This window comes from Oncorhynchus clarkii, chromosome 18, assembly GCF_045791955.1.
Source record: "Oncorhynchus clarkii lewisi isolate Uvic-CL-2024 chromosome 18, UVic_Ocla_1.0, whole genome shotgun sequence".
NCBI classification, from domain to species: domain Eukaryota; kingdom Metazoa; phylum Chordata; class Actinopteri; order Salmoniformes; family Salmonidae; genus Oncorhynchus; species Oncorhynchus clarkii.
The window spans coordinates 58398208-58424487 of NC_092164.1; the positions used below are offsets into that span (position 1 = coordinate 58398208).

Genomic DNA, 26280 nt, shown 5'->3' on the forward strand with positions numbered 1-26280 from the left:
ATCAAAGAAACGTTATACCTCTCTAGACCGTTATCCTACCTAGACTGAACTCACACTCCCCCAGTCCCAGTCCAACCTCCAAAGTCAGTCACAATGACATGATCACTGATGCAGAACCTGCTGTGGAGCCCCAGTGAGGTGTGAAAATCTAACAGCTGCACACTGATTGGCGTAACACAGCAGATAATGGGCTTACAATGGGGATCTGCAGGTCCAAAGTAGAGACCTGAGGGGAATTCTAATCTAACTTTCATGGACTGGATTAGCGCAGTGGAGCAGTGGTCTAAAACACTGCATATCAGCTCAAGAGGTTTCACTGGAGTCCCTGGTTCAAATCCAGCCTGCAACACAACTGACTGTGATTGGGAGTCTCATAGGGTGGTGCACAGTTGTCCTAGTTTGGCCTGGGGTAGACTGTCATTGTAAATAAGAAATTGCCCTTAACTGACTTGCCAAGTTAAATAAAGGTACAATTAAAATATAATAAATATTACTCCCAGGCATGACAGTCCAGCCACTCAACTTGAGAAAGAAGCACCTCTGCAGTATGCTGTTGACAGTATAATCATTTTCTCTCTCCCTCCCTCCCCATGAATGCAACCCAGCACAGGAAAACTTATGGGAACCACTGTTGCAGTATATTTGCATTCAGGCATAATGAATGTTGTTCTGCAGTCCAAACTCATGGCTGCCTTATCGTATTTCAAAACAACAACCCGGTTCTGTTCATATGTTTACCCAATTTTCTGTTAGAAAAACACATTTTGAGTTGACATCATTTTAAACAACAGTATGTTCTCTTCTCTGTCTCCACAGACTTGACTGGGACCAGACAGTATGGGGTTAAAAAGCTCCTACTGGCTTCTGACATCTTTCTTGGTGGTGAGTCCATCTTCAGCTTCTCATTAACACAAATAATTGTTGGTAGATTACTTTTGTGCAGTGTTCATTACTGTAATGTAGTTTATATATTACTGTCATTTTTTAAAACCAAATTGTACATGATTTGTGCGGTAAATGTCCAAGATAAACTGCAATACTTTCTGCTGGTTTTTAACAAATAGAGAAAATCAGATAGATTAACGGCTTAGTGAACTACATCAGGTCAACCACTAATTGGTTCAGTTTGGCAACTAGGAGCATCTCACTAGGCACATTACAGAATTTCAACGTGGAAATGTGGGTAATGTTTGGCTGAGACGTTGATTGTTGAGACGTTGATCATTGAGATTTCAACCTTTATTCACCCACTCAAAGAAACAGCCAGAAATGTGTTGAATTCTAAATGTGTCTTGTTTTTTAACCATCTAAAAGCACAACCAAATTCCAATGAAAAAAATAATATCAGATTTTTGGTTTAGTTGTCATCTAAATGTGTTATCACTGTGCTTTCAAATTAAAAAGCACAACAAAGTTAAAATGAGAATGCAATATCAGATCATTTGTATTTATACAAAACCACAAGTGGTTAGAGCATTGGACTAGTAACCGAAAAGGTTGCAAGATCGAATCCCCGAGCTGACAAGGTAAACATCTGTTGTTCTGCCCCTGAGCAAGGCAGTTAACCCATCATTGAAAATAAGAATTTGTTCTTAACTGACTTGCCTAGTTAAATACAGGTTAAATACAACAACTTAATGTGTTATTACTGTGCTTTATTTAATAACACAACCAAATGAACTGGTGTGCAGTCAAGATGAAAATACCACACATGGTCCAAGTAATCAATGCTGTTCGAGATTCTGCAAAGATTATTAAAGCAATTGTGAAGATCTCCACAGACCTGCAACCTTTGTATGCTTCCTGAACACAAACTGGAATCATAGCCAGACTAATGCAGTGGCACAGATGGAACTATCTCCTTCAAATGTTGATCTTTGGTTGTGTTGACAACCAAACACAATTCAATATCCAGTTTGTTACACAAATTAATAATATGTTGGATTCGAAGTTAAAGAATAGGACTTCAAATCAAACTTGGAATACTCTTCAAATAAAGTCTGATTTAGGCCTATTATTTAACTTAGATATTTGGCTGAGATAGAGATGTGAATCCAACATATGAATTATTAATTTGTAGATTCAATTTGAAATCAACCAAATCTTGAAACACTAGGCCTTTATATATTGTTGATTTTTAGTTGAACTCTGGGTTGAATTGAAACAATAGCTGTTGATGACTTGGCAAATGCTACTGTATATAGGCCTAAATGTATCATTCATGATATGACTTATAAAGTATTGTTACGTTCCATTTGCTCTGTTAAACCTACTCTTTGGAATGAGTTTGATTGCAACAGGGAATCTATTTAGTTATTAAGTGTAGATCTCTCAGTAAATCATTCTCACGACAGCACAGTGGTAGTAGTCAGGGCTTGGTTAAAGATACTACACCTACCTACAATCTCTCTGAACTTCTCCCTGATGTGGAAGCGACAGCACAGTGGTAGTAGTCAGGGCTTGGTTAAAGATACTACACCTACCTACAATCTCTCTGAACTTCTCCCCGATGTGGAAGCGACAGCACTAGGCTGCATTCAAAACAAATCTCCCCTCCCCCTCATCCAATGTCCCCCTAACATGGCGGAAACTCGCACTTGAGCCTTTTACTTTCGGTTTTGGGCCACCATCTGTAAAAAATTATATTTTTTGTTATTGAAAATATATTTCACAGCGATTTAGATGGTAGTGCAATGATTTCCTACACTATTAATTGCCTGTTTTCTCACAAACTGAAATTGAGCAAAGCGTGTAGAATTTTAACAATCAGGAAATTACAGAGCGTCATTGGCGCTTGGCCCGATTGGTCCGATGGCCCGATTTCCACTAGCTAATGTAACACAGCCGTAAAGTCAACACAGCGTTCCCATTTTGACAACTGATTTCGCTCTGGCGGGAGAAATCAATAGGTGAATATCACAGCCAATAACAACACTGGTGGGTGAGTAATACTGTGAAACACTATCATTCCACTATTACTACAGATATATTATGGACATCTTCGGAATTTACAATGCAAAAATTCAACAACAAGAAATCCTATGTGTAGCACCTTTAAAACCCTGGATGGGAAACCAAAGGACAGCTGTAGACAGATCAACTCTCCAGTAAGAGGTGCTACCCAGCTTATTGTTTTTCTGGTAATAGATACTGTATAACGTTGAAGATCTGACATTGTTTCAAAAGTTCAAATTCAAGGTTTATGCAAGGTTGTCTATGTTGGAAATTGGTTACCATGATGTCATAATCCTATTGTTGAAATTTCACCCTCAAAACAAAACGTTTACGTTTATGACTTTTTGCAAATCCAATGTATTTTCCCCGCAGATTCGATGTCACAATACGTTGACAAATTACATTGAAACAACGTTGATTCAACCAGTTTGTGCCCAGTGGAATGGATGACCTAAAAGCCTGGAGGTCTTTCACCCATGATGCTAAATCTCTGCATGTACTGTCTATGAATGGCAGAGGCTGGTTTGTGTGTGTGTGCGTGTGCGTGTGCGCGGGCGTGTGCGCGTGCACGTGCGCGTGCACGTGCGTGTGCGTTTGCGTGTGCGTGTGTGTATGTGTGTGTGTGTGTGGATGCTTCCCCACGTGTGTACCGACCGTCATCATACTTTATTTCAACCCATAATGGTCAGCTGCCGTAGACAGAAAACAAATTACCTTCAGCACAAATGCCAGGGTCTTTGCTGTTTGTTTCTTTATGACATTGAAACTCACTGTTATCAAGTCAGAAGATATCAGCCAAATTAAATATTCATGAGATGCAAAGTGATATGATGGTGATGGTAATTTATTAGAGTATTCATGTAGTTACAGTTTGATATTGAACATGCCCAGGTAAGGCATGTAGAAATGAGTTTTATTTGTCAACAAATTGGATTCTAGGTGTTTTGTTTCACATGTTCGCCTTTATTTGTATTGGTGAACTTCTTGATCGGTACAGCAACAGGTTGGATCTACTAGAAACCTTTGTACTGATAATAATACCTTTGTACCTTGGGTCCTCTATTCATCTGTAAATTATGATGAATTGGCTGTCGATAAGTGTTCGTACCATGTAAATATATTAAATTAAATTTGCCTGTCTGGCTGAGTGTAAGAAGGTAAATTCATACGGATCTCTTTAATCTCTCAGATGTTCATGCACTTGCGTTTGTTTTCTTTGTTTCCAGAAAAGCTCTCAGTAACACTCTATTTCAGTAAAGCTCTATTTCAGTAAAGCTCTATTTTAGTAACACTCTTTTTCAGTAAAGCTCTATTTTAGTCACACTCTTTGTCAGTAAAGCTCTATTTCAGTAAAGCTCTATTTTAGTAACACTCTTTTTCAGTAAAGCTCTATTTCAGTAAAGCTCTATTTCAGTAACACTCTTATTTCAGTAACTCTCTTATTTCAGTAACTCTCTTATTTCAGCAGGATACGTGGAAGAAATGAAAGAGGAATGACCTTTACAGACATGTGAGGTTTACTCACTATCTGAAAGGGATTTTTTTTTTTTTTTAGCTTTAAAGCTGACATTGGTGGTGGCCTGGTGGTCGTATGTATGACGTCATTTACTTCAATGTTTGGAGTGACATCATATGTACGGCTGCTAAACTGCTACATGGGACATCATCAATATTCCGAAAACTCTCAGACGAAAATCTAAATCTCCCCCTCCTTCATTTTGTTTTAGTGTCTGTAGCTCAGTATGCTTTGAATTGTCAGGTAAGACTGATGTACATTTTCCTGGAAAAGGAAAAGAAGGCTCTGAAAGTTAAACGAGGAGAGATGAAAGTAATAAAAAAGAGAAAGGAGAGATGGAGGAGGAGGGAGGAGGGAGGAGGGAGGAGGAGGGAGGAGGAGGGAGGAGGGAGGAGGGAGGAGGAGGGAGGAGGGAGGAGGAGGGAGGAGGAGGGAGGAGGGAGGAGGGAGGAGGAGGGAGGAGGAGGGAGGAGGGAGGAGGAGGGAGGAGAGATGGAGGAGGAGGGAGGAGGGAGGAGGGAGGAGGAGGGAGGAGGAGGGAGGAGGGAGGAGGGTGGGGCGAGTGGAGCTGTTTGCGAGCGAGTCTTTCCAAGCTATTGTGTTAATATTAATGTAAATTAATTAAAGTATGCGAGAGAGCAAGAAAGAAAGAGAGAGAAACACAGAGAGAGAGCAATAAAGAAAGAGAAAGAGAGAAACACAGAGAGAGAGAAAGAGAGAGAGAGAGAAACATATTTCCAAAGGCCCAAATGAACATACAATATACTCAAAATGAGTATAGCACATGGCTGGATTTCATGATGGCTTAGTTAATTTATATGAAGGAGTAATACCCGTTCATGTACACATCTTCTGCTCACTGATCATAGAAAGAGAGAGGAAAAATTTGTGAAAATGAGAGAATGAGAGAGAGAGGACAAACCCTGGCACTTTGAGTGGATTTATTCTTTGTCAAAATATTAGGAGAGATGAGTCACACTCCCAACGACACGTTGTTGGACACAGCTGCTATTTGAATCTTGATTTCCTTCTCGTCTTTGTGCAGAGAAGCGTTATCTACAGTATATCAGCTTTGGAGACGAGATGAGCTCCCATGGTTTTCAAGCCTCTTTTCCAAACCACACAATAGGAGAACAGACAGGATCAGAGAGAGGCTCTCATTCTATTCATATAAGGGTTCTTGTATGCTAGTCATCTGTAACCACGCCAACACACATTTCAAGTACAGCATTGTGACACTCACTTGAGAAAAGCACAAGATGAGACTATTTGTCTATTGCTTTTAGCATGAATCAGCAACGCATGTGGGAGTATACTGTCAATAAATCACTCTCACAATACCAATACTAAACCATAGCAATAGAATTACTCATTCTAGTACCAGACCCTTACACATTGCCTGTTTAAAGACAAGCATGCCAATAGTCACAACACAACTTGATTAAGCTCAGGGCGATTAGTTTCAGGGCAGCACAGCCTAAGTGTAACCTACACGTACAGTACATCACTAGCCAGTCACTTTGGTGTTCGATAGCTCTATTCTGGTAAGATGAAGTGGTTGTTATGTCTTTGCAGAGCGGAACCTTTGCCAGGGAGACCAGCTCTGAGCCTGCTAGCCCAGACACATCTCTCAGGCCTGTCCTGACCATAATGGAGGACGAGAGGCAGACCATGACCGAGGGCCAATACAAATGTCTTGAACTGTTCAGCCGAGATCAGCAGCACAACAGAACAGGTAAAGTACAAATCAATAATTTCAAAGTCCAAAGATGGATGTACCAATACCAGATTACCCTTTTAATCTAATCACAATAGTTACTAGGAGACTGGGATCTGATTACTAGGGCTCTTTGAGAAAGCACTTGTGTTGATGCTATGACCTTGATTGCGTAATGCTTAGTGGATGGATGTGTAATCAGTGCTTCATTGATGCTATAGGTAATAGACATGTTGTTACCAGGACCCAAGTGCAGTGATATAGAACTGTAAAAGTACCAGAGCATATGCTAAATGCTAAATGCTAAATGCTAAATGCTAAATGCATCTCAGCTATTAGGCGTATGGAAAGTGTTAGAGGCACTGAGCTAAATGACTCAAATGTAAATAAAAGGTTTCGACATGAATTGTTAACGCATGGTTTAGCAATAGGGAGGTAGCCTAAAGTTTTGTAAATATATAGGCATAGACATTAAAGTCATTCTCACTGATGCAGGTGTGTTCTGTAGCCGTATGTGGGATGGCTTGCTGTGTTGGGATGAGACTCCGGTGGGGACCTACGCCACACAGAACTGCCCAGACTACGCTGGCCTGGACATCTCTGGTAAGACTAAACACTGATAAATGATACAATCTCTGCAGAGGGAATTGGCCAGGCCACAGGTGATAGGGTAGTTTATAGAGATGATAGAGGTGATTATAGACTTGATTATAGAGATGATAGGGGTACATATAGACTAGATTATAGAGAGGATGGGGTGACTAGACGTTAGAGACTAGATTATAGAGATGATAGGGGTGACTAGACGTTAGAGACTAGATTATAGAGATGATAGGCGTGACTAGAGACTAGATTATAGAGATGATAAGGGTGACTAGAGATTACATTATAGAGTTGATAGGGGTGACTAGAAACTAGATTATAGAGATGATAGGGGTGACTTGAGGTTAAATGACAGATGACAGTGATGATTAGAGACTAGATTATAGAGATGTTAGGGGTGACTAGAGGTTAGATTGTAGAGATGATAGGGGGACTAAAGACTTGATGATAGAGATGATAGGGGTGACTAGATGTTAGATTATAGAGATGATAGGGGTGACTAGATGTTAGATTATAGAGATGATAGGGGTGACTAGATGTTAGATTATAGAGATGTTAGGGGTGACTAGAGGTTATATTATAGAGATGATAGGGGTGGATAGAGACTAGATTATAGAGATGATAGCGGTGACTTGAGGTTAAATGACAGATGACAGTGATGATTAGAGACTAGGTTATAGAGATGATAGGGGTGGCTAGATGTTAGATTATAGAGATGATAGGGGTGACTAGAGACTAGATTATAGAGATGTTAGGGGTGACTAGAGACTAGATTATAGAGATCAAATCAAATCAAAATCAAATCAAATCAAATCTAGAAACTAGAGACTCAATTATAGAGATGATAGGTGTGACAAGATTACAGAGATGTTAGGGGTTACTAGAAGTTAAATTATGATAGGGGTGACTAGAGGTTCAATTATAGAGATGATAGGGGTGACTAGAGGTTAGATTACAGAGATGATAGGGGTTACTAGAGATTGTATTATAGAGATGTTAGGGGTGACTAGAGACTAGATTACAGAGATGTTAGGAGTGAATAGAACCTCAATTTTAGAGATGATAGGGGTGACAAGATTACAGAGATGTCAGGGGTTACTAGAGGTTAAATTACATAGATGATAGTGGGGACTAGAGACGAGATTATAGAGATGTTAGGGTTGACTAGATGTTAGATTATAGAGATGATGGGGTGACTAGAGACTAGATTATAGAGATGATGGGGTGAATAGAGGTGATATTATAGAGATGATAGGGGTGACTAGATGTTAGATTACAGAGATGATAGGGGTTACTAGAGATTGGATTATAGAGATGTTAGGGGTCTCTAGAGACTAGATTACAGAGATGTTAGGGGTGACTTGAGACTAGATTATAGAGATGATAGGGGTGACAAGATTACAGAGATGTTAGGGGTGACTTGAGGTTAGATTACAGAGATGATAGGGGGACTAGAGACTAGATTATATAGATGATAGGGGTGACTAGATGTTAGATTATAGAGATGATGGGGTGACTAGAGACTAGATTATAGAGATGATGGGGTGAATAGAGGTGATATTATAGAGATGATAGGGGTGACTAGATGTTAGATTACAGAGATGATAGGGGTTACTAGAGATTGGATTATAGAGATGTTAGGGGTCTCTAGAGACTAGATTACAGAGATGTTAGGGGTGACTTGAGACTAGATTATAGAGATGATAGGGGTGACAAGATTACAGAGATGTTAGGGGTGACTTGAGGTTAGATTACAGAGATGATAGGGGTTACTAGAGATTGGATTATAGAGATGTTAGGGGTGACTAGAGACTAGATTATAGAGATGATGGGGTGACTAGAGGTGAGATTATAGAGATGATAGGGGTGACTAGATATTAGATTACAGAGATGTTAGGGGTTACTAGATGTTAAATTACATAGATGATAGTAGTGATTAGTGACTAGATTATAGAGATGTTAGGGGTGACTAGAGGTTAGATTGTATTGATGATGTGGTGACTAGAGACTAGATTGTAGAGATTATAGGGTTTACGAGACGTTAGATTATAGAGATGATAGGGGTGACTAGATATTAGATTATAGGGGTGACTAGAGACTAGATTATAGAGATGATACGGGTGACAAGATTACAGAGATGATGGGGTGACTAGAGGTTTGATTATAGTGATGATAGGGGTGACAAGATTACAGAGATGTTAGGCGTGACTAGAGGTTAGATTACAGAGATGATTGGGGTGACTAGAGACAAGATTATAGCAATGAAAGGGGTGACTAGAGACTAGATTATAGAGATGACAGGGGTTACTAGAGGTTAGATTATAGAGATGTTAGTGGTGATTAGAGACTAGATTAAATAGATGTTAGGGGTGACTAGGGACTCAATTATAGAGATGATAGGGGTGATTAGAGACTAAATTATATAAAATCAAATCACATTTTATTGGTCACATAAACATGGTTAGCAGATGCTAATGCGACTGTAGAGAAATGCTTGTGCTTCTAGTTCCGACAGTGCAGTAATGTCTAACAAGTAATATCTAACAAGAAATCGCTAACAATTCCCCAACAACTACCAAATACACACAAATCTAAAGGGGTGAATGAGAATATGTACATATCAGTATATGGATGAGCGATGGCTGAGCGGCATAGGCAAGGTGCAGTAGATTGTATAAAATACAGTATATACATGTGATATGAGTAACGTATGATACAGTTGAAGTCGGAAGTTTACATACACTTTAGCCAAATACATTTAAACTCAGTTTTTCACAATTCCTGACATTTAATCCTAGTAAAAATTCCTTGTCTTAGGTCAGTTGGGATCACCACTTTATTTTAAGAACGTGAAATGTCAGAATAATAGTAGAGAGAATTATTTATTTCAGCCTTTGTTTCTTTCATCACATTTCTAGTGGGTCAGAAATTTACATACACTCAATTAGTATTTGGTAGCATTGCCTTAAATTGTTTAACTTGGGTCAAACATTTTGGCTAGCCTTCCACAAGCTTCCCACAATAAATTGGGTGAATTTTGGCCCATTCCTCCTGACAGAGCTGGTGTAACTGAGTCAGGTTTGTAGGCCTTCTTACTCGCACACACTTTTTCAGTTCTGCCCACAAATTTTATATAGGATTGAGGTCAAGGCTTTGTGATGGCCACTCCAATACCTTGACTTTGTTGTCCTTAAACCATTTTGCCACAACTTTGGAAGTATGCTTGGGGTCATTGTGCATTTGGAAAACCCATTTGCGACCAAGCTTTAACTTCCTGACTGATGTCTTGAGATGTTGCTTCAATATATCCACATACGTTTCCAACCTCATGATGGCATCTATTTTGTGAAGTGCACCAGTCCTTCCTGCAGCAATGCACCCTCACAACATGATGCTGCCACCCCCGTGCTTCACGGTTGGGATGGTGTTCTTCAGCTTGCAATCCTCCCCCTTTTCCTCCAAACATAACGATGGTCATGATGGCCAAACAGTTCTTTTTTTGTTTCATCAGACCAGAGGATATTTCTCCAAAAAGTACGATCTTTGTCCCCATGTGCAGTTGCAAACCATAGTATGGCTATTTTATGGCGGTTTTGGAGCAGTGGCTTCTTCCTTGCTAAGCGGCCTTTCAGGTTATGTCGATATAGGACTTGTTTTATTGTGGATGTAGATACTTTTCCTCCAGCATCTTCACAAGGTCCTTTGCTGTTGTTCTGGGATTGATTTGGACTTTTCGAACAAAAGTACATTATTTTCTAGGAGACAGAGCGGTATGACAGCTGCATGGTCCCATGGTGTTTATACTTGCGTACTATTGTTTGTACAGATGAATGTGGTACCTTCAGGCATTTGGAAATTGCTCCCAAGGATGAACCAGACTTGTGGAGGTCTACAATTTTTTTCTGAGGTCTTGGCTGATATCTTTTGATTTTACCATGATGACAAGCAAAGAGGCACTGAGTTTGAAGGTAGGCCTTGAAATACATCCATAGGTACATAAATTGACTCAAACTATGTCAATTAGCCTATCAGAAGCTTCTAAAGCCATGACATCATTTTCTGGAATTTTCCAAGCTGTTTAAGGCACAGTCAACTTATTGTATGTAAACTTCTGACCCACTGGAATTGTGATACAATGAATTATAAGTGAAATAATCTGTCTATAAGCAATTGTTGGAAAAATGACATGTGTCATGCACAAAGTAGATGTCCTAACTGACTTGCCAAAACTATAGTTTCTTAACAAGAAATTTGTGGAGTGGTTGAAAAATGAGTTTTAATGACTACAACCTAAGTGTATGTAAACTTCCGACATCAACTGTATGTAAACACTATTAAAGTGGCATTTTTTAAAGTGACTAGTGAACCATTTATTAAAGTGGCCAGTGATTGGGTCTCAATGTAGGCAGCAGCCTCTCTTGAGTTAGTGATTGGTGTTTAGCAGTCTGATGGCCTTGAGAGTTTCTCGGTCCCAGCTTTGATGCACCTGTACTGACCTTGCCTTCTGGATGGTAGTGGTGTGAACGGGCAGTGGCTCGGGTGGTTGTTGTCCTTGATTATCTTTTTGGCCTTCCTGTGACATCGGGTGCTGTAGTTGTCATGGAGGGCAGGTAGTTTGCCCCCAGTGATGCGCTGTGCAGACCGCACTACCCTCTGGAGAGCCTTGCGGTTGAGGGCGGTGCAGTTTCCGTACCAGGCTGTGATACAGCCCGAAAGGATGCTCTCGATTGTGCATCTGTAAAAGTTTGTCAGGGTTTTGGGTAACAAGCCACATTTCTTCAGCCTCCTGAGGTTGAAGTGGTGATGTGGGTGAACCGTTTCAGTTTTTCTGTGATGTGTACTCCGAGGAACTTAACTTTCCACCTTCTCCACTGCTGTCCCTTCTATGTGGATAGGGGCTCTGCTGTTTACTGAAGTCCACGACTTCAGGAAAGTGATGTTAGGAGTGACTAGAGACTAGATGATAGAGATGATAGGGGTGATTAGAGACTAGATGATAGAGATGATAGGGGTGATTAGAGACTAGATTATTGAGATGATAGGGGTGGTTAGATACTAGATTATAGAGATGATAGGAGTGATTTGAGACTAGATTATAGAGATGATAGGGGTGGTTAGAGACTAGATGATAGAGATGATAAGGGTGGTTAGAGACTAGATTATAGAGATGATAGGGGTGGTTAGAGACTAGATTATAGAGATGATAGGGGTGGTTAGAGACTAGATTATAGAGATGATAGGGGTGGTTAGATACTAGATTATAGAGATGATAGGGGTGGTTAGATACTAGATTATAGAGATGATAGGGGTGGTTAGATACTAGATTATAGAGATGATAGGGGTGGTTAGATACTAGATTATAGAGATGATAGGGGTATGTCATGGAGCGCATGTCCGTGATTTATAGACAATGAAACAAATGATTGGTTGGAGAAAGACTCTTTATTGTATCTCTTCAAGGTATAGCCAAGAATCCTGAAACAAAATAGAATATGTTGGATAGAGTACCGCATTCCGTTTCCCAACAATACTTTGACGTAAGTCGAGTGTTTGTTATGCACGCCAGTTACTAAAGCAATATAACTTGTGAACTATGTTTCTACAGTGTATAAAGCTTCCAATTTAAAATGTACATGCTCTAGCAATGTGAAATATATTAGAGGAATAACGATCTAATTGTTGGTAGAGACTAATCATATAATGTAACCTACCTGATGTGTTTGTTTCCTTGTTGAAGTGCCGGTGTGCATTACACAAAGCGCAAATTAGTCTACGAGTCATCAAGGAACATTTATTGTTTGGTGGGAATTAACAAAGTGATGAATTATCCCGGGGGTGAATAACTTCATGAATGTGTATTGTGAGACTTAAAGAAGAAGTTATTGTTGTGTGTGTTTATGTAAAACTGTTGTTTATGATATACTGTATGTCCATGGGAAATTACACATTTATGGTAGAAATGTGTTTTGGGGCTATCGTGATGGAACATTCCTAGCGGAAGGGAGTTCCTGTAAAAAGTTCTTAGGTCCTCAGTTGACCTTTGCCTGGTGGACGGCAGGCTGGGCAGGCAACATGTTGGCTAGAGTAGAGTTATACCTGAGTTTGGTTATAAGCAAAGAGTTGTTGCCCGAATAGTTAAAACTGAGAATATCTTTGATTTATTCAAGTCTTTCTCAACGTCCTTTTTGTTACCTTCTGTACAAAGTTTATTGTTCAATTCGTCCTGCACCTATTGTCAATAAAAGTTCTAAGAGAAGTGAGCACCTGAACATCCTGTCTGTCTCTTCACTGTCTGATCCGCCGCCTCGGTTTCTGCTTCACAGGGTGACTACATTATAGAGATGATAAGGGTAACTATAGATTATATTATAGAGATGGTGGGGTGACCAGAGACTAGATTATAGAGATGATAAGGGTAACTATAGATTATATTATAGAGATGATGTGGTGACCAGAGACTAGATTATAGAGATGGTAGGGGTGACTAGAGACTAGATTATAGAGATGATAAGGGTGTCTAGAGACTATATTATAGAGATGATAAGGGTGTCTAGAGACTAGATTATAGAGATGATAAGGGTAACTATAGATTATATTATAGAGATGATGGGGTGACCAGAGACTAGATTATAGAGATGGTAGGGGTGACTAGAGACTAGATTATAGAGATGATAAGGGTGTCTAGAGACTATATTATAGAGATGATAAGGGTGTCTAGAGACTAGATTATAGAGATGATAAGGGTGTCTAGAGACTATATTATAGAGATGATAAGGGTGTCTAGAGACTAGATTATAGAGATGATAAGGGTAACTATAGATTATATTATAGAGATGATGGGGTGACCAGAGACTAGATTATAGAGATGGTAGGGGTGACTAGAGACTAGATTATAGAGATGGTAGTGGTGACTAGAGACTAGATTATAGAGATGATAAGGGTGTCTAGAGACTAGATTATAGAGATGATAAGGGTGACTAGAGACTAGATTATAGAGATGGTAGGGGTGACTAGAGACTAGATTATAGAGATGGTAGTGGTGACTAGAGACTAGATTATAGAGATGATAAGGGTGTCTAGAGACTAGATTATAGAGATGATAAGGGTGACTAGAGACTAGATTATAGAGATGGTAGGGGTGACTAGAGACTAGATTATAGAGATGGTAGTGGTGACTAGAGACTATATTATAGAGATTATAATGGTGTCTAGAGACAAGATTATAGAGATGATAAGGGTGTCTAGAGACTATATTATAGAGATGATTAGGGTGTCTAGAGACTATATTATAGAGATTATAAGGGTGTCTAGAGACTAGATTATAGAGATGATAAGGGTGTCTAGAGACTATATTATAGAGATTATAAGGGTGTCTAGAGACAAGATTATAGAGATGATAAGGGTGTCTAGAGACTAGATTATAGAGATGATAAGGGTGTCTAGAGACTATATTATAGAGATGATAAGGGTGTCTAGAGACAAGATTATAGAGATGATAAGGGTGTCTAGAGACTAGATTATAGAGATGATAAGGGTGTCTAGAGACTATATTATAGAGATTATAAGGGTGTCTAGAGACTAGATTATAGAGATGATAAGGGTGTCTAGAGACTATATCTAGAGGCCTAGAGGCCAGATTATGGAGATGATACGGAATGATGGGTTGGTTTAAATGCGTTTGAAGCCATTCAGTTGTGCAACTGACTAGGTATCCCCCTTTACTTTCCCTTTCCCTTATCCTTTCTGCACCTGGGTTCACCTGAGTTTTGATCTTGGATCAATTTGACCTTTTAGATCATAATGAATATGATTATCTGGACAGGGGGGACCTGGTTCTAGATCTGCAGCCCAGTGGCCATATGTATCAAACACACCAATCTAGGATCAGGTTTTGTCATTTATGTGCATGTCATTTAAATCAGTGTGATCTAAAAGGCAAAACTAATCGTAGATCAGTACTCCTACTCTGAGATGTTTTTTTGCAAATGGGCCCTGATCTGACCAGTGACACTTTACAACTGCAATTAGATTATTATGGCTGGTGATGCAGCAAGCTTCCTAATGAGGTCATCCTTCATCGGCTCGGTTGAAGCCAGATGTCTGTGAAAGCTCTGCTGGGTTTTATGTAACCGTTGATTAGCTGCTGGGGTAGGACAGGTTGCTGGGTTAGCGTACTCCCAGAGAGGGAACATCGTGATCTCTGGCATTAATCAACAGGAGATTCAACTCACACTTTAAGGATTACAGCAGAAAAGAGTTCCCCTTAAGTCTGGTATAATAAAAACTTATGTGATGCCCATGACTTAAATCTTAAGTGTTTTTAGCTTTGGTCGTGAATTTGTTGAATGACAAGGAGTTGGCTCTCAGCACTGGTGGAAAAAGTACTCAATTGTCATACTTGAGTACAAGTTAAGATATCTTAATGGAAAATGACTCAAGTAAAAGTGAAAGTCACCCAGTAAAATACTACTTGAGTAAAAGTCTAAAAGTATTTGGTATCAAAAGTAAATGTAATTGCTAAAATGTACTCAAGTATCGAAAGTACAAGTCTAAATCCTTTTAACATTTTTTTTTTTCAGATAGCCTGGGGCACGCGACAACACTCAGAAATAATTGACAAATTAAGCATTATTGTTTAGTGAGTCCGCCAGATCAGAGGCAGTAGGGATGACCAGGGATGTTCTCTTGATAAGTGTGTTAATTGGACCATTTTCCTGTCAAAATGTAACGAATACTTTTGGGTGTCAGGAGAAATGTATGGAGTAAAAAGTACATTACTTTCTTTAGGAATGTAGTGAAGTAAATGTTGCCATGAATTGAAATAGTAACGTAAAGTACAAATACCCAAAAAGTACTTTTACTTAAGTACTTTACACCACTGGCTCTCAGTGTTATGGAATGGCAAGGAGCTGGCTCTTCGTGTTATGGAATGGCTAGGAGTTGGCTCTCAGTGTTATGGAATGGCAAGGAGTTGGCTCTCAGTGTTATGGAATGGCAAGGAGCTGGCTCTCAGTGTTATGGAATGGCAAGGAGCTGGCTCTCAGTGTTATGAAATGGCAAGGAGCTGGCTCTTAGTGTTATGGAATGGCTAGGAGTTGGCTCTCAGTGTTATGGAATGGCAAGGAGCTGGCTCTTAGTGTTATGGAATGGCTAGGAGTTGGCTCTCAGTGTTATGGAATGGCAAGGAGCTGGCTCTCAGTGTTATGGAATGGCAAGGAGCTGGCTCTTAGTGTTATGGAATGGCTAGGAGTTGGCTCTCAGTGTTATGGAATGGCAAGGAGCTGGCTCTCAGTGTTATGGAATGGCAAGGAGCTGGCTCTTAGTGTTATGGAATGGCTAGGAGTTGGCTCTCAGTGTTATGGAATGGCAAGGAGCTGGCTCTTAGTGTTATGGAATGGCTAGGAGTTGGCTCTCAGTGTTAAGGAATGGTAAGGAGCTGTCTCTCAGTGTTATGGAATGGCAAGGAGCTGGCTCTTAGTGTTATGGAATGGCTAGGAGTTGGCTCTCAGTGTTATGGAATGGCAAGGAGCTGGCTCTCAGTGTTATGGAATGGCAAGGAGCTGGCTCTTAGTGTTATGGAATGGCTAGGAGTTGGCTCTCAGTGTTAAGGAATGGTAAGGAGCTGTCTCTCAGTGTTATGGAATGGCTAGGAGTTGGCTCTCAGTGTTATGGAATGGCAAGGAGCTGGCTCTCAGTGTTATGGAATGGCAAGGAGCTGGCTCTCAGTGTTATGGAATGGCTAGGAGCTGGCTCTCGGTGTTATGGAATGGCTAGGAGCTGGCTCTCAGTGTTATAGAATGCAGTGATGCTCAATTGAGTAGTGAGGGGAAACAAAATAACACTTAAAAGGGCAATCTGCAGTGCAAACAACAGCAAAGCCGCCACCCCACCACTGTTTTGGTAAACCATACATTTGATATGATACTACAATATGAAAGCATATATGTTATTGAAATGACAACATATGGGCCTCCAGAGTGGTGCAGCGGTCTACCATACAGTACCATTGAAAAGTTTGGACACACCTACACATACTATTTTCTACATTGTAGAATAATAGTGAAGACATCAAAACAATTAAATAACACATATGGAATCCTGTACTAACCTGAAAAAGTGTTATTTTTGAGATTCTTCAATGTAACCACCCTTTGCCTTGAAGACAGCTTTGTACAGACTTGGCATTCTCTCAACCAGCTTCATGAGATAGTCAACTGGAATGCATTTAAATTAATATGTGTGCCTTGTTAAACGTTCATTTGTGGAATTTCTTTCCTTTCCACTCTAATGTACTTGTCCTCTTGCTAATTTGTGCACCGGGGCTTCCTTCTCCTCTTTCTATTCTGGTTAGAGCCAGTTTGCTCTGTTCTGGTTAAGGGATTATTACACAGCGTTGTACAATATCTTCAGGTTCTTGGCAATTTCTCACATGGAATAGCCTTCATTTCCCAGAACAAGAATAGACTGATGAGCTTCAGAATAAAGTTATTTGTTTCTGGCCATTTTGAGCCTGTAATCGAACCCACAAATGCTGATGCTCCAGATACTCAACTAGTCTATAGGCCAGTTTTATTGCTTATTTAATCAGAACAACAGTTTTCAGCTGTGCTAACATATTGATCTAATGATCAATTTGCCTTTTAAAATTATAAACTTGGATTAGCTAACACAATGTGCCATTGGAACACAGGAGTGATGGTTGCTGATAATGGGCCTCTGTACGCCTATGTAGATATTCGATAAAAAATCTGCCGTTTCCAGCTACAATAGTCATTACAACATTAACAATGTCTACACTGTATTTCTGATCAATTTGATGTTATTTTAATGAACAATTGTTTTGCTTTTCTTTCAAAAACAAGGACATTTCTAAGTGACCCCAAACTTTTGAACGGTATTGTATTTCTAAATAAATAAATAAAAGGTGTCTGACAGCAAAATGAGATAACACTAAAAGCCTAACTATTGACTCGACAGTTGATATTACAGTCCAGTCAGCAGAGCTATAGCAATGGCTTCATGTCTTGCCCCTATCACACTGATGGATTCAGCAGCTGCCAAGTTACCATTACTCATAGCTCAAATTACACTGCTAACAATTACCATTAAATTTTTTTTGCAGGAAAAGTGTCAAAATATTGTGATGAATCTGGTAATTGGGTCCAAAGTCCCTCCATTAATAGGACCTGGTCCAAATGTCTGACGCTCTCCAAGGACAAATTAAAGGTAATTGGAGATTGATTCGTTCTCTGTTGATTAATGGTCAAAAAAGTACAGGTCTGTCTGGGACTGGGAATAAGTCCCATATGGCACCCTATGCCCTATGACGAACCCCATGGGCCCTGATCAAAAGTAGTGCACTATTTAATGAATAGGGTGACATTTGGAATGCAGTCTGGGTGTGTAGGCAGGACTGTTATTGTGTTGTCTGTTGTGTTTCCCTGTTATTATTCCTTTGATAGTTTAACGCCATAATTAGAGCCAGGAGTTTTTCCTTGTCTAGTCTCTAGATCCGGAACAACTCTGGGCCCACCTACCTATTCTGTATCTTGTCTGTATTGTTTTTTTGCTTGTTTTTCTTCTATTACTTATTTATCTACATTTTTATAGTCACTGATACTGTTCGCTGTTGACAAATAGAAATTCTAACGCTGTATTCTAGTCACTGCCACAGCCTTATTCTAAAATGGATTAAATAATTATGTTTTCTCATCAATCTTCACACAATAACCCATAATGGCAAAGTGAAAACAGGTTTTTAGATTTTTTTGCAAATGAATAAAAAAATTATAAAACTGTCTTTGTTTATATAGTCACTGATCCTCACTCTGTATTCTACCCATCTTTGTTTATATAGTCACTGATACTGTTCCCTGTTGACAAATAGAAATCCTCAAGCTGTATTCTGTGTGTTTCTTTATGGTGTCTGTCCCGTTACATGTTGTTCTTCCCCAGAATGTTACTCTCCATGGTCTGCTAGAGCCAGGGTCTGTGGAGCCCACTGTGGAGACTCCAGTCAGACAGAAGGTGACTCTCCATGGTCTGCTAGAGCCAGGGTCTGTGGAGCCCACTGTGGAGACTCCATTCAGCCAGAATGTGACTCCCCATGGTCTGCTAGAGCCAGGGTCTGTGGAGCCCACTGTGGAGACTCCAGTCAGCCCCAGGGTCAGTCAGGAGGAGGAGGAGAGGAAGAAGATCATCAACGGTCAATACAAATGCTTTGAGAAGATGAACAGAGACCAGCCATATAACAAATCAGGTAGTGATGATGTGCACTACTTTAATACTCAGTGTGTGGGATTATTCCAGATTATAAACTGGGTGGATTGAGCCCTGAATGCTGATTCGCTGAAAGTCATGGTATATCAGGCCGTATACCACGGATATGACAAAACATTTATTTTTACTGCTCTAATTATGTAGTTAACCAGTTTATAATAGCAATCAGGCTCCTTGGCGGTTTGTGATAGAGTGCATTTGGAAAATATTCAGACCACTTGACCTTTTCCACATTTTGTTACGAAACATGGATTCAATAATGGATTCAATATTTTTTTTTCCATCAATTTACACACAACAACCCATAATGGCAAAGCGAAAACAGTTTTTTTTAAAAAAAGCTCAGGTGCACCCTGCTTTCATTGATCATTCTTGAGATGTTTCTACAACTTGATTGGAGTCCACCTGTGGTAAATGTAAATGATTGGACATGATTTGAAAAGGCAAACATCTGTCTATATAAGGTCTCACAGTTGACAGTGCATGTCGGAGCAAACACAAAGCCATGAGGTCAAATGAATTGTCTGTAGAGCTCAAAGACAGGATTGTGTTGAGGCACAGATCAGGGGAAGGGTACCAAAATATTTCTGCAGAATTAAAGTTCCCCAAGAACACAGTGGCATCCAGCATTATTGAATAAAAAAGGTTTGGAATCACCAAGACTCTTCCTAGAGCTGGCCGCCCGGCCAAACTGAGCAATCGGGGGAGAAGGGCCTTGGTCAGGGAGGTGACAAAGAACCCAATGGTCACTCTGACAGAGCTCCAGAGTTATTTTGTGGAGATAAGAACAGCCCTTAGTCGTGGTATATTGGCCATATACCACACATCCTCTGGCCTTATTGCTTAAATATAATTTGAATATAATAAAATACTTTCAGTCATTTCAGGGTTACAGCACACAATCAGAAGAACCCATATAGACAGGTACGATCACAAGTCACAGAGACAAACAATGACACTGTTCAGAATTCGGATATAAACATACTATACCAGTAGACAGACGACAGTGTGGCCAAATGGTTCATGTACAGTTGTTTTCACCCAGCAACATAGTGTATTTACAATGAGTCTTCATTAGTGTGTTGTGTCTGGTTGTGTGTTGCTGGCGGCGCAGGGCTGTACTGTAACCGGACCTGGGATGGCTGGCTGTGCTGGGATGATACACCTGCTGGGACAGTCACCTGGCAGAACTGCCCAAACTATTTCCGTGACTTCGACTCCACAGGTAAGGCCTGGCTATAAGAGGCATTTGTTAAACTGCAAGCAAGAATCAATAAAGTCAAAGTACTGGTATGTCTGATTCTCCCATGCTGACTTGTTAACTCTTTGTGATAAATGCATCGCTGTGGAACTTGGCTTGAATTTGAAGTATTCATAGCGTTTAATTCATTATTCATGGTGTCAAGTGGTTGCAAAGCTTTACGGCCATGTACAGTTTAAGTGTTTCTGTTTAAGTGGCTAAGTGTTAAACATATTCAAAGTGTGTATTATTAATCCTACTTCGTTGTTTCATCAGAAAAAGCTACAAAGACCTGTAGCGAATCAGGACAGTGGTTCCGCCACCCAGATTCCAATAGGACGTGGTCCAACTACACGCTGTGTAACTTCCACACTACTGGCAAGCTGAAGGTAAGGTTTGTCACTGAGTGATCCATCAATCCCATACATGTGCTATTTATAGCATACACTTGATCCTATTTTACAAATCACAATAAGGGGACATTTTCAAAAGGCGATAATACAGTTATATTCAATTCAGAGGAGACCAAGGGGGGAACAATTGGTCAAATTGAGCTAGATATGGGAAATATGGTGCAGTAAAATGTACCTACGCTTACACACAATTACATTTTACAATCATGATATGTAGGAAGTCATAGAGGAACATTTCTGAGCAATGCATAGTGAAACATCTGATCCTATCAATGCATAGTACAACATCTGATCCTATCAATGCATAGTGAAACATCTGATCCTATCAATGCATAGTGAAACATCTGATCCTATCAATACATAGTACAACGTCTGACCCTATCAATGCATAGTACAACGTCTGACTCTATCAATGCATAGTACAACGTCTGACTCTATCAATGTGACACAGACAGATAAATATGTCAGACCAATAAAGAACACTGATTGTTGCATCTAGCGCCGGTTTCTTAAAAATACCTTTGTGAAGACACAAAGAACGCTATGACTATTCGTTATTCAAGCATGGCTCAGACACACCTTGATTAGAAGATGGATTAAAACCATCTGTGCTGCAGACCTTAAGGCCATGTCCTAGTCTCCCCTCTTTCATATTTTGTTTACATCAAGGTAGCAAATGGAAGTCAGGGTTAACGGTTCATGAATGTCCTTGATGCACTACTGTATAGTCTTATTTGTTTGAATATAGGGTGTATCTGTATTTTCCAGATGGCCTATATCCTGTACTACATGGCGATTGTGGGTCATGCCTTATCCATAGCCTCCCTCCTGATCTCTCTGGCTATATTCTTCTACTTCAGGTAAATATAGATGCTGCTGTTGCTTTCTTTATGAAACAAACTACTGGTTTGATCAGGGAGAGTAATCTGTCTTGGGTTGCTTTCTTTATGAAACAAACTACTGGTTTGATTAGGGAGAGTAATCTGTCTTGGGTTGCTTTCTTTATGAAACAAACTACTGCTTTGATCAGGGAGAGTAATCTGTCTTGGGTTGCTTTCTTTATGAAACAAACTACTGGTTTGATTAGGGAGAGTAATCTGTCTTGGGTTGCTTTCTTTATGAAACAAACTACTGGTTTGATTAGGGAGAGTAATCTGTCTTGGGTTGCTTTCTTTAAGAAACAAACTACTGGTTTGATTAGGGAGAGTAATCTGTCTTGGGTTGCTTTCTTTATGAAACAAACTACTGGTTTGATCAGGGAGAGTAGTCTGTCTTGGGACTCTTAACACTTTTTTCCCACTTGAACAAGTGATGAAGATGATAATGGTGACGACGACGATGATAAAGATGAAGAAGATGATGACGCACCTAATCCTGAGGAAAATTAGGATGATGATAGTGGTGATAAATATGATGAAAACGATGGCGGTGATGACTGTGGTTGCTACAGTTCAGACGGCATTATATATTTCTCCTTGAATGTGTGTTTCCTCTGAGATAACCGAATTGTACAGATGGCCATGTGTTTCCTCTGAGATAACTGAATTGTAAAGATGGCTGTGTGTTTCCTCTGAGATAACTGAATTGTAAAGATGGCTGTGTGTTTCCTCTGAGATAACTGAATTGTAAAGATGGCTGTGTGTTTCCTCTGAGATAACTGAATTGTACAGATGGCTGTGTGTTTCCTCTGAGATAACTGAATTGTAAAGATGGCTGTGTGTTTCCTCTGAGATAACTGAATTGTACAGATGGCCATGTGTTTCCTCTGAGATAACTGAATTGTACAGATGGCCATGTGTTTCCTCTGAGATAACTGAATTGTACAGATGGCCATGTGTTTCCTCTGAGATAACTGAATTGTACAGATGGCTGTGTGTTTCCTCTGAGATAACTGAATTGTAAAGATGGCTGTGTGTTTCCTCTGAGATAACTGAATTGTACAGATGGCGATGTGTTTCCTCTGAGATAACTGAATTGTACAGATGGCTGTGTGTTTCCTCTGAGATAACTGAATTGTAAAGATGGCTGTGTGTTTCCTCTGAGATAACCGAATTGTACAGATGGCCATGTGTTTCCTCTGAGATAACTGAATTGTAAAGATGGCTGTGTGTTTCCTCTGAGATAACTGAATTGTAAAGATGGCTGTGTGTTTCCTCTGAGATAACCGAATTGTACAGATGGCCATGTGTTTCCTCTGAGATAACTGAATTGTACAGATGGCCATGTGTTTCCTCTGAGATAACTGAATTGTACAGATGGCTGTGTGTTTCCTCTGAGATAACTGAATTGTAAAGATGGCTGTGTGTTTCCTCTGAGATAACTGAATTGTACAGATGGCGATGTGTTTCCTCTGAGATAACTGAATTGTACAGATGGCTGTGTGTTTCCTCTGAGATAACTGAATTGTAAAGATGGCTGTGTGTTTCCTCTGAGATAACCGAATTGTACAGATGGCCATGTGTTTCCTCTGAGATAACTGAATTGTAAAGATGGCCATGTGTTTCCTCTGAGATAACTGAATTGTACAGATGGCTGTGTGTTTCCTCTGAGATAACTGAATTGTAAAGATGGCTGTGTGTTTCCTCTGAGATAACTGAATTGTACAGATGGCGATGTGTTTCCTCTGAGATAACTGAATTGTACAGATGGCTGTGTGTTTCCTCTGAGATAACCGAATTGTACAGATGGCTGTGTGTTTCCTCTGAGATAACGGAATTGTACAGATGGCTGTGTGTTTCCTCTGAGAGAACCGAATTGTACAGATGGCTGTGTGTTTCCTCTGAGATAACTGAATTGTAAAGATGGCTGTGTGTTTCCACTGAGATAACACTGGCAGTGCAGACCTGTGAAAATGTCATCTTCACATTAAGCCTAAATGCGTTCTCCACACATTTAGGGAAATCTATTCAACAGATTGTGTTTGTCATTTCCACACAACACTCTGGTTTACAATTTGTCATTTTCTGTGATTGAGTTGGGTAGCATTTGAAGGGAAGACATTTTGATTGGATAATATCGTTTTTTCCGCTCTTCGGGATTTCCTAATATATTGTAAATGGATAGATCACATATTCTTCAATAGTGATGGAAAATGTTACAACGATTACATTTCACAGTGACTATTTTAAAATGATTCAATTATTTTACATTTTATAATGAGTTTTCTGCCTTAGAATATTTGACATTATGATTATCATACACCATTTCATGTTAAGATTTTTAGAAGCTGAACGTCCGCAAATAAGCTTGGTTTGTTACTGTAGCTGCATTGGATTATGGACCTTGACCTCCACGCTACCCTAGTGAAACTCATATTTAGGAGCAGTAACAGTGTCTCTGAGTGTTTTACTCATTCTGATACTCACGTCCTTTTAATTTCATGCTGGCTTATTTCTGTGCTACTACTTTAAAAGCAGATTCATTTCCTGTACATTTAAGAGTTCATGACCAAAGAAACATGAATTCAGGACAGTTTAAAGAATGAGTTGGCTGTGCTCTTATTTAAGTGTAGGGCAACCTTAATGGTAATCCCTCCTGATTTATCTTACTAAATATAGGTTGAGAGTACACACTTAAGGAAGAACTGCATAGTAAGGAAAACAACTGGTGAATTTTAATGGAGTAGAGGTCAGTAAAGGTGGTTAAATCAAACCTAAGGAGAGAGTTATGATGACTGAGAAGGTCTGAAATCACCTCAGAGCAATAGAAATGTGCAAGCAATTGACTCTACCATGATAATGTCAAATGCTGATTAGTCATTAAAAAAAATCAATTCTTCAAAAACAGATTGTAAAGAAAAGTTTGAGAAGTCAAGAGTACGTCAATACTCAGAAAAGGCTGTATGACAATCAAATGATCCAAAGCAGATTGTGAAGGAACGTTCCATATGTATGAATATGTCCCTATAGCCCAATCTTTCACCGTAGCAATGATCCTGCAGTATGACCATCACATTTATTTGACATGCTTTTTAAATTCAGGCCATTATCCTCAAAGACACCTCATGGGGGATATAACTGCAGGAACCAAAACAACTTTTCTGCATTACATTGGCTACTATTGACTTGGAAAAGTTGGCGCAGTCAGTGGTGGAAAAAGTGCTTAATTGTCATACTTGAGTAAAAGTAAAAGCTATACATAAAATTCCTGATATTAAGCCAACCAGCCGGCACAATGTTCTTAAAAACATATCAAATACAGACAGCTAGGGGCACACTCCAACACTCAGATATCATTTACAAACACAGTATTTGTGTTTAGTGGGTTGGTCAGATCAGAGGCAGTAGTGGTGTCAACACGTTATATTGGTAGGTGTCTGAATTGGACCATGTTGCTGTCCTGCCTGAGCATTCCAAATGTAACGAGTACTATTGCGAATTAATTCCAATTAATTTCATGAATTGGCCACCTCCCAGAAAAAGCAGAATTTGAATTCATTTTGACATCATGTATGGTTGCCAACACTATGTTTAACATGTCCTTGACACATTGCATTTCTAAAACGCAACCTCAGAAAAAAGGTTTGAAATAATTACAGTGGTCTGGAAATATTCTAGGATCATTTTGTAGGTTAACAATTCATAATCCACTTTCACTCTAGAATGGAAAGTACAACCTAACATCTCATAACCAAATTACAAACAAAATACTGTACATATTTGAGTTATAATTCAAATAATATTTGAAATGGTATCTGTATTCGTTAGTAAGAAGATGCAGGAGATTTTAGCAAAATATTTGTCAAAGGAAGGAGACAAAATATGTTTAATGTCTCAGTTGAATTTCTTTGAATTGGTTTAAATTACATTCTGCTTCCTTTAATTCAATTGAAATTCTGCTTCCTGTGTGGTATGGCCAATTCAAATTTCAATTCATGGGTTGAATTGAACTAGGCTAAATTTAGAAGTTCCGAATTGACACCAACCCTGTAAGACAGAGTGCAGGTGCACATTGTAATAGCAAAAAGTAAAACGCTCAAACTACTCTGTATCTGTGTCTTGACAAGAAGAGAATAGAATACATCCTTTCTTGGCATTGTAAAGCTCTAACGGAAGACCAACACGATCAGCTAATTATTATCTCCATGAAGTTTTATAGGTAGTAAGCAAAGCATTGATTTTAAGGGAGCATCACTTTTATAAGCATGGCAATGTATTTAAAGGCTGATCTCTTGCAACGTTAAAGTCGTAATGTTGTATTAGACTTTCCAGATGTGCAGTTTACAGTGGCATTTGATGCGGTACAGCTGCACTGTCTTCTTATTTATGGCCTCCACTTCAGCACTGCCAGGGCTCGCCAATAAAAATACTCTGACTAGCCGTGGAAAAATACAGTTGGGTTAGCTTTAAAAATACTGCATCACTTGGTTATCTGAGCCTGTCCTACATGATGCAGTTGTCAAAAATGGTTGTGTGTTTTGTCCAGAATTATTCGATCCCTAGATAAAGATTAATAAAAAAGCCTGTATAAAATAAATCATACAAATACTGAGCTATTCAATGCTCATTTTTTAAAATAAAGAATAATATTTTATACTAATACTAATCATGATTTTTCT

The 26280-nt window shown here is 39.4% G+C and overlaps 1 protein-coding gene across 1 annotated transcript in view; it reads left to right on the forward strand.

Moving 5' to 3' along the window:
* Nucleotides 1-837: 837 nt before the first annotated feature.
* The window catches only part of LOC139372744 (calcitonin gene-related peptide type 1 receptor-like), a 48166-nt gene continuing 22723 nt past the window's right edge, over nt 838-26280 (forward strand). Inside the window, exons 1-8 of the mRNA XM_071112540.1 lie at nt 838-882; nt 6047-6206; nt 6684-6791; nt 17914-18017; nt 18690-19050; nt 20185-20295; nt 20587-20699; nt 21492-21583. Coding sequence (XP_070968641.1) covers nt 838-882; nt 6047-6206; nt 6684-6791; nt 17914-18017; nt 18690-19050; nt 20185-20295; nt 20587-20699; nt 21492-21583 — 1094 coding nt within the window. The remainder of the gene's footprint in view (nt 883-6046; nt 6207-6683; nt 6792-17913; nt 18018-18689; nt 19051-20184; nt 20296-20586; nt 20700-21491; nt 21584-26280) is intronic.